Source organism: Bactrocera neohumeralis, chromosome 6 (assembly GCF_024586455.1).
Source record: "Bactrocera neohumeralis isolate Rockhampton chromosome 6, APGP_CSIRO_Bneo_wtdbg2-racon-allhic-juicebox.fasta_v2, whole genome shotgun sequence".
Classification (NCBI taxonomy): Eukaryota; Metazoa; Arthropoda; class Insecta; order Diptera; family Tephritidae; genus Bactrocera; species Bactrocera neohumeralis.
Genome location: NC_065923.1, coordinates 53142658 through 53159102, shown reverse-complemented (window position 1 = coordinate 53159102; position 16445 = coordinate 53142658). Strand labels below are relative to the sequence as shown.

Sequence of the window (16445 nt, the reverse complement as noted above, 5' to 3'; positions counted from 1 at the left end):
CCGCCTAAAGCTTTGAAATTATTTGCTCACCGAAGTGTTCTCTCAACAAATGCATTGATTGATGCGATGTGTGGGAAATGACGCCGTATTGTTGAAACCATATGTCGGCGAGATCAGGAGCTTCAATTTCAGGCATCAAATAGTTGGTTATAATGGCACGATGACTGTCGCTATTGACGGTTACGTTCTCACCGGCATCAGTGTTGAAGAAATATGAGCCGATGATTCCAACGGCTCAGAAATCGCACCAAACCGTTTTTCAAGCGATATCGATCAGCCTAAGTTCTTGTACAAGCTGTATTTTGTACGCTTTCAATTTAAGATCTCGACGTAAAATGCGCCAAGTCGTTCCCTACATCAGTCCGAGTTGCTGCAAATGGCGCCGAATCGACTCTCCATGGTCTTCGTCCACACTCTCAGCTTAAGCTGATATATTTTATTCACTTGTGCTGAACGTCCGTCGTCTATTCGGTCGAATATTATCTAATAATGAATCAGTACGCTCAGTAGGCCGATTTATTGATCATAAGATTACCGAAGCGCGCGAAACACATTCTTTATAGAACGTGAATTTTCATAATAAAGTTGAACGATTTGTAAACTTTGTTCAGGCGTATAGTACCTGTAAGTCTTACTATGATCAATTGCCAAACAATACTGCACAAAAATAAGATGAAAGCTTGATACGACTCACGCGTGATCTGTCAAAACAAGACTATTGAAAGAAGTACCTCTGATTTGATCACCTGTTAGAAGCAGATATACTGACTTCAGCCTCCATCAAAGAAGTGAGCACTCACTCCCACAGCAAAGCGGCAATCGTTAAGGAATATTTGACTTCATTATCAATTAGTAAGATTTGTATGGGTGCTTAGCCGTAGTGGAATTTCACGAAAGTTCACAACCGATGACCTTGCAAGAAGAGTCAAAACAAAGTTCGAAGAAGGTTATGATGGTTGACCGGTTGTGGGCATCAGCAACAAAACTTAACCTTAGCTATTCTAATTCAGAGGAAATAATTAATAGATTTTCTATTTCCGATGCAAAATATTTCCGAAAGATTACTCTTTATCTTTCACCGCACCGAAAAATAAACTTATTATTAAACTTAAAAAACTTTCACATATACATACATACATGGTATGTATGTGCCAAATTTATCAATATATTTTGCAAAGCGTCAAAACAATATGACTATTTCCGTTTTTAAACGAATATCCGCTCAGATGTTTGAAGCCGCGCTTATTTGTGCACGAAAATTCGTTGGCGCTGCCATACTGTGCAAATACTTATGTACTTATTATATACTTATATATGTAATATATGGAATTAAAAATGCAAATATTCTCATATCGTGTCATGACAAAAAATAAATTAATATACATATGTATGTATGCAGGTATGTGTGTATGTGATAAAATCGCAGTTGCTTTTCAAGTTGTTTATAATTAAATGTGTGCTGCTGATGGCGTTGGTAACCTTGTGCGGCAGATGAACAAGTGCAAGTTATTAAATGAAAAATACGAGTGAACATAAACATATTTTTCTTTAGTCGCTAACTCCTATAGTTAGCCTATTGTTAGACTGCTGAACTTTTACTCAAATTACTTGATTTAAAGAAAAGCTTTGTACGCCGCACGCCGCAAGGAGGTGGTGGCGACATGGCCGAATGTTTTAAGTGAAGTTCGAAACACTGGAAAATACTTTCAAATTATTTATAAACCTATCCATATACACATATTTTTCTATGCGAGTGTAATAAATAAGTGTAAGCCTCCAGCTGTAACTCTGCGCCTGAGGCAACGCAAATCTCATGACACATCTCGTACAGTCACTCTCGTTCGTTTGGGGCATTGCCTCACTACGTTCGAATGACAGCGAAATGACACACTTGTCAATGACTCATTTATTAACATACTTGCATATTTTATAATTTATTGAATATTGCAAAAACAAAATCACAGCATCTCTTATATAAATTTCGCTTCTTCTTTTTTATTTTTCTTCAGAAATTGGAACAAGAAAAACATGTTTTGCGTCAAAAGCTCGCCATTGCCGAAGAGGAGAGCGACCAGCGCGTTCTCGAGCTGCAATCTGATCTTAACGAACTCAGAGATAAATTACAGGCACAGGAGAATGCAATACGGCAGGCGGAAAAGGAGAAGACTATACTAATCGATGAGCTGACACATCAGAACACGCGCCTCACTGAGCAAATACAGGAAGCGCACGCCACCGAACTGAAATTAATGTCGCAGATACAGGAACTTAAGGATCAGTACAATTACAGGAACACCAGCTTGCAGGTAAGCGACGACGAGTAATTCAATATATAGAATAAAACAGATGTCTTATGAACAAGAAAAGGTCACAGATTTGATACTTGCTTCGTAAAAAATGTGTCCATACAAACATAGCTGACTTCATACAAAGCGAGAATGCCTCTCAGTGGCCATTAGCTTCAAATTCTGATCAAGACAAGCTCAAAAACTTATGTCACCAAATTTTAGTTCCTTGCCGTTTTTATACATTAAAATATTTCTTCTAACAAAGCACATCTACCACTAGAATCCTTGTTGAACCTTATAGGGCCTTTTATTTATGTTAATCCACAATTCCACAGAATTATATATCAAACGCCAGTTACAGATGTGTATAGAGAGTACGAGTATTACGTCTAGCCTCTCAAAAACGAAATACGATATCTTCTTTTTTATTGGCGTAGATACCGCATACGGTTATAGCCGAGTTAATAACAGCACGCCAATCGTTCTTCCTTTTCGCTGTTTGGCGCCAATTGGATATTCCAAGTGTAGTAAGGTCTTTCTCTACCTGGTCTTTCCAAAGGAGTGGAAGTCTTCCTCTTCCTCTGCTTCCTCCGGTGGGCACTGCGTCGAATACTTGCCCTCGTTCACTGCCAGAGTCATTTGCTTTGCTTCCTCATCCAATCTGGAGAAAGCAGAACTATCGACGCGAATGATATCAATATCATCAAACTACAAAGCTAAAATTGTGTAAAACTTAGCAGTCACATTCCTCTACTTTCACAGCTTTCTTTTATGTGAAAGCTCATACGATTTTGTTAGCTCAAATGAAACCTTGCGCCACATTCATCTGCAGAAAACCATCTTATCGCCAGCTAGCAACTCCCTTCATCAGTGGCGTAGCTACAACTTCGGGCGCCCGGGGCCAAGGATGTTCTGCCGCCCCCCTTTATCTACCTACCTACAATTTTCATGAGGTGGTTCGAACAAAAGTGAATTTTTACAAAATATCTTTGATATTAAGTATATAAAATTTAGGAACTAGAAGCCACGCAAATTCTGAAGTTCCAAAATTCTCACAATACGGTTTTTGAGGAAATTGACAGTAAATTTACAAGACATCCTATTAAAAGCCATAGAAAAAACCCATTTTCGCCCTATATCTTGTACACTTTTGACATAATTTGCAGGAATTTTTGCCCGAATTGGAATTTTTAAATACCATTTTTGAAAATTTGGAGAAATAAAAGTATTTGTTACAAACAAAGCATAGGGTAACTGTGAGCTAGACAAAGCTAGAAAAGTGCAGTTTTAAGTTCTACAGTTTTTAGTTTCAACAATTATTATTTTTCAATTGTTGCCAAAATATTTCTAATAATAAGCCCGAACACATTTCTGTTCTACTTTCAGGAGCACGTGCACAGTCTGGAATCCATAAAAACCGAGTTGAACCTCACTACCGAAAAACGCCATGATCTTGAGAAACGTTTGCAGCACGCACAGGATGAAAAGGAGTCGCTTACGTCCGCATTAGAAGAGGCTTCTGACAGAATACACATGCTTGAGAGACATGCACGAGAGCAGGAAACAAAACTGGAGGTAATAACTGAAGACAATTTTATTTATTTGTGGTTTGTACCCGTCAAAATATTATACTATTTTTTAACGAAAGATCTTTTTTTTCTAAATTAGAAGTAATATCTGCACAGATTATTAATTATTTGACCTTTAAATAATTGGTAGACCATAAGTATCTTTTACATACCTAGAGATCCGACCAACCGATTTAGACTAATTATAGTACGTAACATTCTTTTTACAAGAACCACGCCTACTTTCCATATAGCACAATTTTAAATTCTATTTGATTCTTTCGCTTTCCAGTACACAAATCAAGAAGCAATTAATATAACGGGAAAAGACTTTGCTCTAAAAATTCCTTTAAAATTAGCAAAAAATTTTCCAAATCTAACCAAAACTGATCAAGCCCTAGGTACTGAGTATGTGGACTCCAATACCTATAGTTGACTCTTGTCCGAAAATATCGGCCGATGTGTGAGATATACTATTGAAACTCAAAGAGAATCATTTCCTGATAATGGCATAACCGTTTATTAAAAATAAGTTGAATCGGGTCAATACTTCCGGAGCCCCCATATAACTAATATAAAGATTTTCGAACTTCCAGGTGACTTTATAATGCATATATCGGCCAATATTTAACTTTTCTTAGCATATAGTTGCCATATAAACTGGACCATCGGAATAAAATTCTTGTAGGGAACATTTTGTGTCGGTGCAACCGAGGTCAACATTTTTTCTTAATTTTCCTTAGATTTAAGAAATAGTACACATTTTTAGAAATTTCTTAATTGTTCGAATCGTAAATAATTTTTATCACTTTATTATACTCTCGCAACAAAGTTGCTAAGGAGAGTATTATAGTTTTATTAAATTAATTTTCTCATTTCAACAGGAAATGTTATGTTTGTTATCAGATTTTATTTGCTAAAAAACCTCAAAATGTTTATCATTCCTCTATGTATGTATGTATATACAAAAATAAGCAAACGAATTTAATTGGATATAACAATTATTTTGAATTCTGCGCAATTTCTCTTTACAAATCAATATTGACTCAAATATACATATTGATAAATATTTTTAATTATAGACAACACTGCAAGCACTTGAGAGATCTCAGCGTGAAAATAATGTGCTCAGCGAGCGTTTGGGAGCGGTAAGTTTGCTTGCATCCAATAAAATTGAAACACTTATGACACCCCTCAACGATTACAGGATGCCAATTCCAGTGCACATGGCAAGAAATCGTTGCAATTCGAAATGGAGTGCGATGAAGATGATTCCAGTTTCTCAGATGGCAAGCCGAGTCAAATTTGCATTGAAGCGCGCTCTGTCTACATACAGCTGAAGTCACTTGTGGACTCGTTGAAAATTGGCCATGATGACGACTCAGGTATGGTTAACCCAAATTATAAACATATAAATTTGAGTACAATAAAACTCTCCCATTCTAGGCTTAAATTCGGACATATCGTTAGACTTGGAATCCATGGACAATACGATTTCATCTTCAAGCCGCACCGAAGGTGGCAGTCACACGGAGGCTATTGAATTTCGTCCCGGCATGCTATCAGCCATGTCCGATGAGCTAACACGCTTGCTGCTCAATTTGGATGCCGGCAACTTCAGAAAGATGCTCGATCAGACGCGCAATCTCGTGCTGGAGCAGGAGGACGAAATCAAACGCAGTCATCACCTAATTCAGGAGCTGGAATCGAAAGTAAGCATATTTCTCAATAATTTCTTGAACATTCTTACACATTTCCCTCCGGACAGCTCACCGTCACCGATGTGGAGCTGCAGAACGTGAAGGAGGAGCGCGATCAAGCACGTGGTGATCTTATTGACAATAGCGATCGCGATGAAATGCTCGCTAAAGCACAAAAAGAGCGCGATGCAGCGAATGAGCGACGCACAAAAGCCGAAATCGATTTGGCTAAGACGCGCGTAGACTTAATGCAGGCCAACAGCCAATTGCTTGAGTCCATACAGCAGAAGGTTGAGTTGTCACAACAGCTGGAACAGTGGCAGGTAAATAGACGATATTAAAACCACGATAAACTAGGGGGAAGTTCAATTTCTTAATTGAAAACAATCCTTTTTTACCTGATTTTTCATTATGAATGACCTTGTATAATAAAATATTCTGAATCACACCTACCACAGGAAATTGTTTAAAACCTTGCTGGTAGAAACGTTCAAATGAATGAATTCAAACGAGGAGTATAAAATAGTAAACTTCTTTACCGAGCAGTAAAAAATCTAAAAAAATCCAAAACCGTTTGAAAACGTTTGTTTCTCGCTGATCAAGCTAATGTTTCTAGTTACTCTCAGTAAACTTTCCGTTATACGAAACTTCGACGAAAGCATCAGAGCACGAACTTTGCGAGTGTCGAGAATGGTAGTAATACCAAACGATTGAGGTATTCATAAAGCAAACATTATGCCTCTCTTGTCCAAAGATGGCTTTGAGATTTTTAAACATGTTGCGGTTAATGTGTGGAATGAAGTCCATACAACTTTAGTCTTCTGCCTATCCAATCATTCTGTCCTAAGCGGATTCGAGCACTAATTTGCGTTTAAAAAATCACATTTAGCAATATACTTGTATTTGAAAGAAAGCCCTGTACCTAGCATGGGATCAATTTTAAAATTCGGTAAATAAGAACTAGTCTACAAGGGTTACTAACATGTTTTTATACATAAAAATTGGCACTTTTTGAGAAACAAGTAAGACGTTAGTGGATAATAACATTTGGGGGAAAAATTCTTGGAAGTAAGACCGTAGTTAGCAGAGAGCTAGAAAGCAATGTTCGAAAATGAAGACTTCATTATTCGTTTACAAACAATTAAAACTTATAAAAACTCTATTTTCCTTCGTAGATGGATATGCAAGAGTTACTGCAGGAGCAAATGCGTTCGAAGCTAATCAACAACCGCAAGGTGGCACCTGCCGCTGCCAGTACAAATACAAGCGCCGCGTCCGCGCTGGCAAAACGTGTGTCCAGCTACAAATTCTGGAGCTTATTTCAACGGTAAACTGAGCACACTATGGAAACTCTACGCTACTATAATTATACTAATGTAAAAGTCTTATTTTTATGAATATAATTTTTTATGATTACTTTTTAATATTTATACAATATACAAGTTTATTACATAGCAAAATATAGACACAAACATATTTACAATATATGTACATATGTATGTTGTAACATGAAAATAATATTGATTGCATTTTTATATACATTTTGCTAGTGTAATGACACAAACAAAAAATCAGAAAAAAATCAACAAAAAAAAAAAATTAAAAACATATACACTTATTAATATATTTACTTAAACTAACGTTAGACGCTGATTTTGTGTGAACATATAGTTTTGTTGGGAACCGCTGCGTTTCACATGCGCTTTACTAACTTTAATTGTTAAAAGTAAAAACTCAAAAACTAAAAAATTCAGCAAAAAGACATTAAACATATTTTACTATTTTATTTTATAAAAAAAAAGTATATATTATATAATTATTCGCTAGTTTTAAGCTACAAAATTCAAAAAGATAAAACAAGCAATTCCAAATTGTACAATAGTAGCAACAAGCGCGCTTCATTCGTGCGCATGCGCAAATACCTTTCAACATAGGGATGCGTATGGATGAAGTGCGTTCCACTCGTTCGCCCAAAAGACACATATCGCTCTATTCTGGTCATGAATAGCTAAACTTAAAATTGTCGTCTCTCTTATTGTTTGTTTTTTCACCACGCTATACAGTTAGTAGTGCACTAACACACCACACTTGCGTACGTATTAATAAAAATTAAAAAAATATATATGTATACATAAATTAATAAATTCATTTTAAAATTATATGGTTTAGCAGAAATGTAAACAATTATATTAAATATATTACATGGTACATACATACATATATACCTATATATTGATGTATCGTATATTAATTGTAAGTCTCTTAAGTGCATTATGTAGTCACTTTTACCGTTGGTTCAGCGCGTTTGGTGATGTGATTGATTAGTTCATCGTTTGATAAATTGTTGTTGTTGTTAGCATTGGCGCAATAGTTTTTGTGAAACAACAATAAAATTGATGTAAGTAAAGACATTTCACCAAGTGTTTAAAATGCAAGCTACTTAAAATAATAAAAACTGTGAAATAAAAAAATAGACGAAGAATTAAGGAAGGAAATATTAAGCTTTAATTTCACATACTTGCCTTAACGCTGACAATGAATCAAAATTTTAAGTCACAGCAGAAATCTTGTTTGAAAAGCAAATAAAATTGTGCAAACACTTTACTTTAGATTTGTGTACTGTAAAATTAATTAACACAATTGTATACCTAATTAAATAAATAAATCTTATGATTTCAAATAAATAGAAAAACTAAAAACCTCTAGTTTTTATTAACGTTTTAAAGTGTTTAATAACTTTGTTCACCAATCGACCCAAAACTAATCGATATAGACAGGAAGAGAGTTAAATATGCCCAAATGATTAGAAGGAATTAATTTCCGAATGCATGTTTCTTAAATAAACAAGTAAGGAAGAGCTTAGTTCAGGTATAACCGCACATTTTACCTTACCTTGCAACTTGTAAGGCTTAAAGCCAGGGTAGTACCTTCAGGTGCATAAGTTCCGATAGTTGTATCGGGTCTAAGGCGAGTTTTCGCACAAATTTGTCCATTCTAACTACAAATATGCACCGTTATAAAAAAAACGCTCTCTAAATTATATTAAGATAACTCACGTATTGACCGATATATGTACATACATATGCGAAATAAAGTCAGGAAGTTCGAAAATCATTTTATTAGGTTTATGGGGCTAAGAGGAGTTTTGATCCAATTTTATTATTGAAAGTTCATCACAAATTGGTTGTTGAGTTTCATTTTCGTCATCTTTTTACTGGCGACTCTCTCCCTTCCAGTTGTATCTAGTTGAATCACTGAACCAAGATTTGGGATAACTGCTCCTATTGCATCGCACAAAGCACTCTCTATGGAAATCAATTGAAGGTTCACTATGCGTTGCTATATAAATTGCAGTCAGTCCTTCACTCAATTTACGCAAAAACTGACGGTGTTTTTTAGTTTTTCTGGCTATCATTTTATGATTTTCATAATAAATTAGATATGATTACAGTGAAGAAATGTCTAGCATGTTGAAGAACACAGCCATTGGTCGCCTCGAATATTTATTATAATAATTTATGGTAACTTCCCTAACTGATACATCTGAATGCATTGTCCGTAATAGAAATACAGCATTGTTTTTTTAGGTACATAAGAGCAATGGTAATTTTTTCGTGAAATCCAAAAACAGATGAATATTACACACACACAACCGTTTCTTATTTGCAGCTATAATACTAGGAACCATACGTTTTTTGTTTTTTACAGTTCTACATATAATGACAAATGCTTAGCGACGAGTAGACAGTAAAAAAGTTCTCCACATCCTGTCACATTCTCCCAATTGCTTTGCTATTCTTTCATCCTAACTTTTTTTCGCGAATGTTATTTGTTTTACCAATGGACATATGTATGTACATATATAATAAACTGCTGCTCAAGTCGACTTACAGCGTGTTTCAAGTCATTCGTTCGTTTAACATAACACTGCAATGTTATGTTATCAACGAGCAAATCAATTCATGTGAGCACAGAGAGCAGCAAATGCAATAACATGCATGACAATTTGTTTGCATATATTGTTGTTTCAAACAAATACTGCGGGAGAAAACAAGGAAGGCAATGAAAATCAAGTCATATGACAATGAGTGCAACAAAACATTTTCCATATTCCTGTAATATGTGTACATAATGTTTTTATTTATTACTAGCTGACCCCGCAGCCGTTGTCCTGCGTGAAATTATGTGTTTTGAAATGAAAAGAAGGTTAAATTTATCATTTATTTTTTTTTTTGTTTTCAGTGTAACGCAGCTTGATAAACAACATTTTTTGGTTTCTGTTCCGGTGTACAGAAAAGATGGTTTTCCAACTCGTGAGCACGCCACGTATGTATGTATATCTGACTGTGTGAAAAACATAGCATTTCCAAATTTATGCCACACACTATGCGACTATCCTTGTGGCATACCAAGCCTGTCCAAACAATTTAGAAATTCCACGGGATAATTCACGGCGTAGTCTTCATTGTCAAGACGATCGATCGACTTGTACGAGCGCAAGTCTCCCGGAATTTGACTTTGAATCTTCCAGTTTAAGTCAACAACATCGGTATTTTTGGCAGCTAACATTGCGCGTGCACTTAAGGAATCGTAGTTACGATAATTTGGCCAATGTCCAAACATTCGTGACGAGTTCATCTTTCGTGAATTGATAAAGAGAAGATGGAATTGATATCAAACCACCACATTTCCAATTTTTAGCGAAGACGATGTAAAATGTCTTCGGCAATGTCATTTTTGTTCGTATTCCATAATTGACGCGGATTTGAAGGCTGATATGTCGAAATGTTTATCGCGAAAAGTGTCCGAAGTGTTCAAGACCAATAACCGCTATGTTGCTTCCTTTGGGGACGTAATTACAAACGTATTTTATCGATTACACCAAACTGCAATACTCAACATTGATATGAGTTGTAAATGTAAATTAGACAATAATGGTGAATATAGTACGATCCGTGTGTTGTCAACTTCGATATTCACTATTATAAATTTAATGCTGAATGTTCTGCCATTGTCGTCTTGTGAGCGACGCCGATAGAGCTGATATCCATCATTTCTAGTTTGTGTTTCAGAAAGAAAAGCACGTGGATAGTGTTTGGTGCATTTATTGACATACAAACCGAAGTGGGATTGTGGTGTCCGCAAGGTCCATGAACCATATTGGTTTTCATCACTTCGAATAATACTGGATTTCAGCAGAAATGATTTCATCAATTTGATCTGGTGTAACCACCATCCAAAAAGGAATGTGTGTGCGGCAAACCTCTCTTTTGCCACTCAACAGAGTACATCTACCATCTAACAGCGCCACATATACGTTGCTTCAAGATAAAGCCCATCAAACATCGTAAGTGTTGTTTGAAAAGTCGTGCTGTCCATAGTTCCGCACGTATGTCACCGCATAATAATAATTTTTCTTTTGAATATCCGGAATAAAAAAGCAAGCAACCGAAATTGAACGATTCAAATAATTTACAAATCAAAATATTGAAAAACAAAACAAACAAAAATTGAAAAAAATTTGCTTGGAAAAAAAGTTACTTTTGGAATTATGGAATTTTCCGACTTTTCCTCATGAAAAGTATAAGGTATTTTTATTTCTAAACCTTCCCCGATCCATAACGAACAACCTCTGAATATTTCATCAAGATTGGTTCAGCCGTTCTCTTACGTTACTAACAAACCAACATTCATTCGTTTGTATGAGAAAAAGAAAAGGGCTGTTTTTAGGGGTTTTCCGGCAATTATTCGAATTTTTCTTGCCGTAAAAACCATCCTTGAACCTCAACGAACATAGAAAAAAAAGAATTGCAAAATTGGTCCAGGCGTTGTTGAGTTATGCGCTTAGCAACACATTTTGCGATTCATTTTTATAGATATATGTACATACATACATAATATCGTGCTACCACCGAAGCATTCGCCTGATTTACCTTCGTGTAACTTTTGGCTATTCAGCAAATTCACATGACAACCCCAAGGACACCGTTTTGACTCAATTGAGAATAAAAAAAGCTGAACCTTAGAAGGCTCTGATGGCCATCACGACGGAGGATTTTTCCAAATGTTATGATGACTGAAAAATTCGTTGGCATAAGTGTATTGCGGCGGGAGGGGATTACTTTGAAGAAGATGAAATGGACAAAATTCACCTTTCAACTTGATCACAGTAGTTTGTACATATATACACACATAAGTGTATTTAAATTGTACTATTATTACAAATAATAGTTTTGAAAAAATTATGAAACGCACTTCAGTTATAAAAATTTAAATCGAAATGATTTTCTAACATTTCTTTTCTTATTTTTCACTCATACAGCACGCGATTTTAACAGTAAGTGCATGATGCACTCGCTGCTTTTTAGTTAGGCAATAAAGGCAATGTTTTACATTGCATTGCCTTTTAAGCAGCAAAACAGAATGTGTACTATTTGCTTTGTTGAGAGAACCGAACTGAATAGCAAAGTACACAACTTAGATTACTGTAAATTATATCAAACAATGCTAAAGGAAGGAATTTAAAGGAATGTATATTGTTATTCCTCTTAATTTTTACGGACCTAAGAAATTTTACCCAAGTTGCCAAGCCTCTTGAGGATTCCCTCCCATTTGCAGAACTCTTTCTTATTTCAAACAGAATATAGATTAATAAGTTGGATAGTGATATGTTTTATACCCAAGAGTCGTTGCTCACTTCCTTACTGATGTTGTTGTCGTTGCAGTGAAAGAAAGCATTCCCAATATAATTTGGAAAGCTATCTCGGCAGCAGTAATTTGCTGCATAAAATCCGGCTTCGCTCAGACTTTTTTTTCTACAGGTATAACCTGATATAGTACTTTGTAGATACACAGTCTTTAAAGCGACTAAGAATAAGGCTTAAGATAGATAAAATCCGGATCGAAATATTGTTTGAATTTCATTAAAGAAACAGTAACTACCATATGCAGCGCTACAGTTTTATTTCATAGAATAAAATAAAATACATGGAATAATATATAAATATGTAGTAATGCATAAAGGTTTCTATTAATAAATATATTATAATAATCCGTACAGTGCGTTTTTTCCGATACAATAAATTAGTTTTTTCCCTTCGCTGACTCTTTGATATTAAACTTTGGAACACGATCCTTTCTACCCAATATTTTGGTCGAAGATTCATCCACGTTCACATTGCTAATAACGGTATTTATTCGGCGCTCAATTACGCCAACGAAAAGTTTGACATTATGAACCGTTAATACCGTTTTAGAGCTCAGCACGTTTAATATTGGAGCATCATCGCAAGATAAAAGTCTAAAGAGAAAGAAAAAATGTTTGAAAAAACAATTTCCTATGAAATATATTTACTAAATGTCAATAAAAAAGTGTGCGTTAACTTGAAAATCTCTAAAATTCCCTGCAACATTTGATCCAAACGGGTATGCAGTGCCAACTCTCTATCGCTTGCCTCCTTGGCTGCCAGTTCAATCTTTTCCAGTTCGCTATTTAAGTAATCTAAAGCTTCTGTTTTCTGCTTTAGCTCCTTCTCTTCGTGTTCAGCCTGTTGTCGTTCTGTAAGCATAACAATAATTTCATGCGATTTCTATATTTCTAATAAGAATAAACTTTTACCAATTTCTTCGCTCAATTCTTGTGTGGTCTCATTCAAAGTCTCTACTTCGTGACTCAACTCATTAACATAACTGAAGAGTGCAAAGTTTTCCTCTTCCTGGCGCTTGAATTGTGCTGTCAGAGAGTCTGTATCCTCCACCGCATATAGTTCTTTAATATCATCAATGATGGCATGATATTCCTCCAACTGTCGCTCAAAGTTTTCTTTCAATGCGAGCTTTTTGTTGGCCTCACGTTGCTCCAGCTCGGGATTTAGACGCTTCTTGCCTTTAATGTCGAAGAACTTCTGCAATTTCGCATCATGTTCGAGGCGACGTTGCATCTCACGCATTTCCTATAAGAACATGAAAAAGGGAGTTTATGAAGAGCACAGAGTGCTGTATCTTACCTGTATATGCATAATTTTATCGTTCTCACTCCTGTCCTTGAGCACTTGTAATTTGTTGCAAAGCTCCTCGCGCAAATCAAAGGCCACTGTAGACTGATCTATTAGCTCCATAATGTATTTCTTACCCTCATTAAATTGTGTCACCATTGTCTGCCACATGTCGTTGAAATTCGAGCTGGAAAAGTGTTGGTTAAAAATTTTGAAATAATTCTAAAAATACATGAAGTGTATGCACCGATCCTGCAACATGTGATTTATGGAGTTTCGCAATTTGCAGTTCTCCGTCAAAACGTCGCTGCATTTTTTGTTAACCACGTCCAAGCGATTTTCCAACTTGACAACGCTCTTTTGCACTTTACCAATGCTCTCCTTATAGCAACTATCAGTCACTTCATTCTTACGCAAACCCTCAATTTCCTTTTCCACCTATATAATAGAGAATTTTTTTCGGAAATTGAAAACCAAAGGAAATCGCTACTAACTTTCTTTAGGTGGCCTTCCAGTTCCCAAAGCTTTACGCGTTCGCCTTGCAAAATTTGCTGAAGGTCAACATTTTGTCTTTGCAAATAACTCAAGCGTTTTTCTTTCTACAAAGAAATCAATCGGGATTTAGTACCTAGTATTTAAAAAACAAAATAATCAAATTATATAGAATATTTCCGGTAGACGTGTATTAAGTTCGAGTCTCTATAAGGTGTACATATTTTTTCTTCACATTAATAAAGTCTCCACAGCTGCTCCTAATGGCTTATTTCTAACAGGAGAAAACTTTCAAAAATTTATTACAAGAATAATCAGCGATTAGGAATAACAAGTTAGTGCAGAAAATTTAATCGTAACCGTTTGAATGTCAGAAGATCGGCAAATTCGAATTAATTGCCTCGCTGTAACCGAAACCCACTTTAAGTGCAAAAGTTTAGGACAGCTTGAAAGTTTATCACGTGATCATTTTTCTTCGTTGTAAAAATGTAGTATTGAAAATTTAAACTGAATGCACTCTGTCAAACGTACTCCAAAAAATCAACGGTACAAAAATGCCAAAACTACCTCTTCTGTTATTCTTGATCATAATGCTGTAGAATTGAAGTTCAACCTCATTACCACGGCTATATTTGCCTCTAATATCGATATTTGGAAGTCATAGTTGTACTACAAATGTAAATTACTAATGTAAAGGAAATACTGTGACCCATCGAAACTTGTACTTTCCTTTTGCAAAACATAATTCTGGACTATTTAGTCGAATTTTCGAGACATCTCTGTAAAATTTGATCATATACAAGAATTAAACTATGCTAGGTTTGAATTACATATATTTGACCTCTTGCTCCTTTAGATGAAATCAAAATCGGTTGCATTTGTGTGTTGAAAGAATAATTCATAGAATTCTTCATTAAAAATGGTAATGCTTTCGGTCTACCATAATGGGCAAACTTGTTGGAACTTTTGTGGTAAAAAAAATTGTCAGTTTTTTCATTTGGAGAATATAAAACGGTTAAGAATACAAAGTCTAATATGTATCAACACCGGGTCACCCGTATTTTTCGAAGACAGGGGTTTATATAAATCTAACGTTCGTGCTATGATCGTGTCAAGCTCTTAAACATTGTGAGCAGAAAACTGCTTTCCTTCAATTGACAAATTCATATATGAAAGCCGTATATTAATTACATTTGTATTCTTCCTGGCATGTGTTCCGCTCTCCAAAGTGTTAATTTCGTCCTTTAACTTCTGATGTTCTTGTTGCAAGACTGTGATCATGTGATTCTGTTTCTTCAACTGCTTAGCCTTTTCTTCAAGTAAACCACGAAGCTCCAATTGCAAAGTACGATGCTGACATAAATTATAGTATTACAATTAATTACAAAATATAAAATTTGATACTTTGCTGTTAATTACTTGTCGCTGCAGTCTCTCTAGTTCTGCTGCAGCTAATTGATCTAACTCATTTTGATCTGTCATGTTTTTTATTAATTACTCTAAAATGTAATTCTGATATTAACAATATTCAAAGGTATGCTTGTGTTATCACTGATTAATTTACCAGCCGTAAATATCAAAAGTCATGGCAACGGGAAAATTCTGTATTATCACCAAGCTACGACAGCAACAGGTCTTAAACCTACACTTATAAACATACATATGTATTTACATTCTTACTGCCTCCGAACAATACTGCAAAAAAAAAAATATATGCAACATAATAAACTTCCCTTCTCCTTAGTTCTTTAATGTGAACTACTTTCACATCAACAAACCCGATTTTCTTAAAAAAGCGGCATTTTCTTTCAGTCATTATACTTTTATTTCCCTAGTTTAAACTAGTAAATTAATAATTGCCAAACAGGAACAGCTGGTGCCAACCACATCCGGTTACAAACTGACACCTTAGCTCAGTGCTAGAATTTTTTTTTGAAAAATAATATAAATTAACGTTAATTAGAAAAATACTGGGGCCGTCAGGTCGTGCGATATATGTACCAAATTTTATAACTTTGCCCTTATATTCTTATATTTACTATGGAATTATATGTAAATACATATACATATATACATACTATACCAAAACAATTAATTATAAAGAACTTCAAACCACCCTGTATATACAACACCGGCTGATCAAAATGAATATCTTGAATTTATTCATTCGTCCAACTGTCAAAAAATTCATCTGCACAACCAAAACTAGGTTATGTAAATCTTATAATAACAAAGTGTAAAGATTTACAGAAAATTGTTCATTAGCTAAAGGTTTTAATAAAAAATGGTATCACCTACGCTTGCATTGTTCGTACGATCTAAGGGTCCTGATGAATTCTGGCGAAAGCGAAGGATATTCAAGCTTGCGGCTGTAAGTGTTTAACAGCGAACACGAGTTACTGT

At 35.2% G+C, this 16445-nt stretch overlaps 3 protein-coding genes across 9 annotated transcripts in view; 2 read left to right on the top strand and 1 right to left on the bottom strand.

The window, feature by feature from the left end:
• LOC126762686 (bicaudal D-related protein homolog) overlaps positions 1-8261 on the top strand; it is a 91719-nt gene extending 83458 nt beyond the window's left edge. For all 6 annotated transcript variants that reach the window (XM_050479620.1, XM_050479617.1, XM_050479619.1 and 3 more), the window contains exons 3-9: positions 2010-2306; positions 3675-3863; positions 4939-5004; positions 5064-5241; positions 5303-5568; positions 5625-5879; positions 6732-8261. In XM_050479620.1, coding sequence (XP_050335577.1) covers positions 2010-2306; positions 3675-3863; positions 4939-5004; positions 5064-5241; positions 5303-5568; positions 5625-5879; positions 6732-6887 — 1407 coding nt within the window. In that variant the 3' untranslated portion in view covers positions 6888-8261. The remainder of the gene's footprint in view (positions 1-2009; positions 2307-3674; positions 3864-4938; positions 5005-5063; positions 5242-5302; positions 5569-5624; positions 5880-6731) is intronic.
• Positions 8262-12463: 4202 nt separating this feature from the next.
• Positions 12464-15959, bottom strand: LOC126762694 (coiled-coil domain-containing protein 63). Its single transcript, XM_050479635.1, has 8 exons — positions 15462-15959; positions 15234-15395; positions 14045-14149; positions 13798-13988; positions 13563-13737; positions 13175-13508; positions 12940-13114; positions 12464-12856 (listed from the first exon to the last, which is right to left on the bottom strand). Exons 1-8 carry the CDS (start codon positions 15522-15524, stop codon positions 12640-12642), a joined length of 1422 nt encoding a protein of 473 aa, XP_050335592.1. The 5' UTR covers positions 15525-15959; the 3' UTR covers positions 12464-12639.
• A 277-nt stretch (positions 15960-16236) lies between these two features.
• LOC126762710 (39S ribosomal protein L20, mitochondrial) overlaps positions 16237-16445 on the top strand; it is a 366701-nt gene continuing 366492 nt past the window's right edge. For both annotated transcript variants that reach the window (XM_050479663.1, XM_050479662.1), the window contains exon 1: positions 16237-16413. In XM_050479663.1, the coding sequence (XP_050335620.1) occupies positions 16327-16413 (87 nt within the window). In that variant the 5' untranslated portion in view covers positions 16237-16326. The remainder of the gene's footprint in view (positions 16414-16445) is intronic.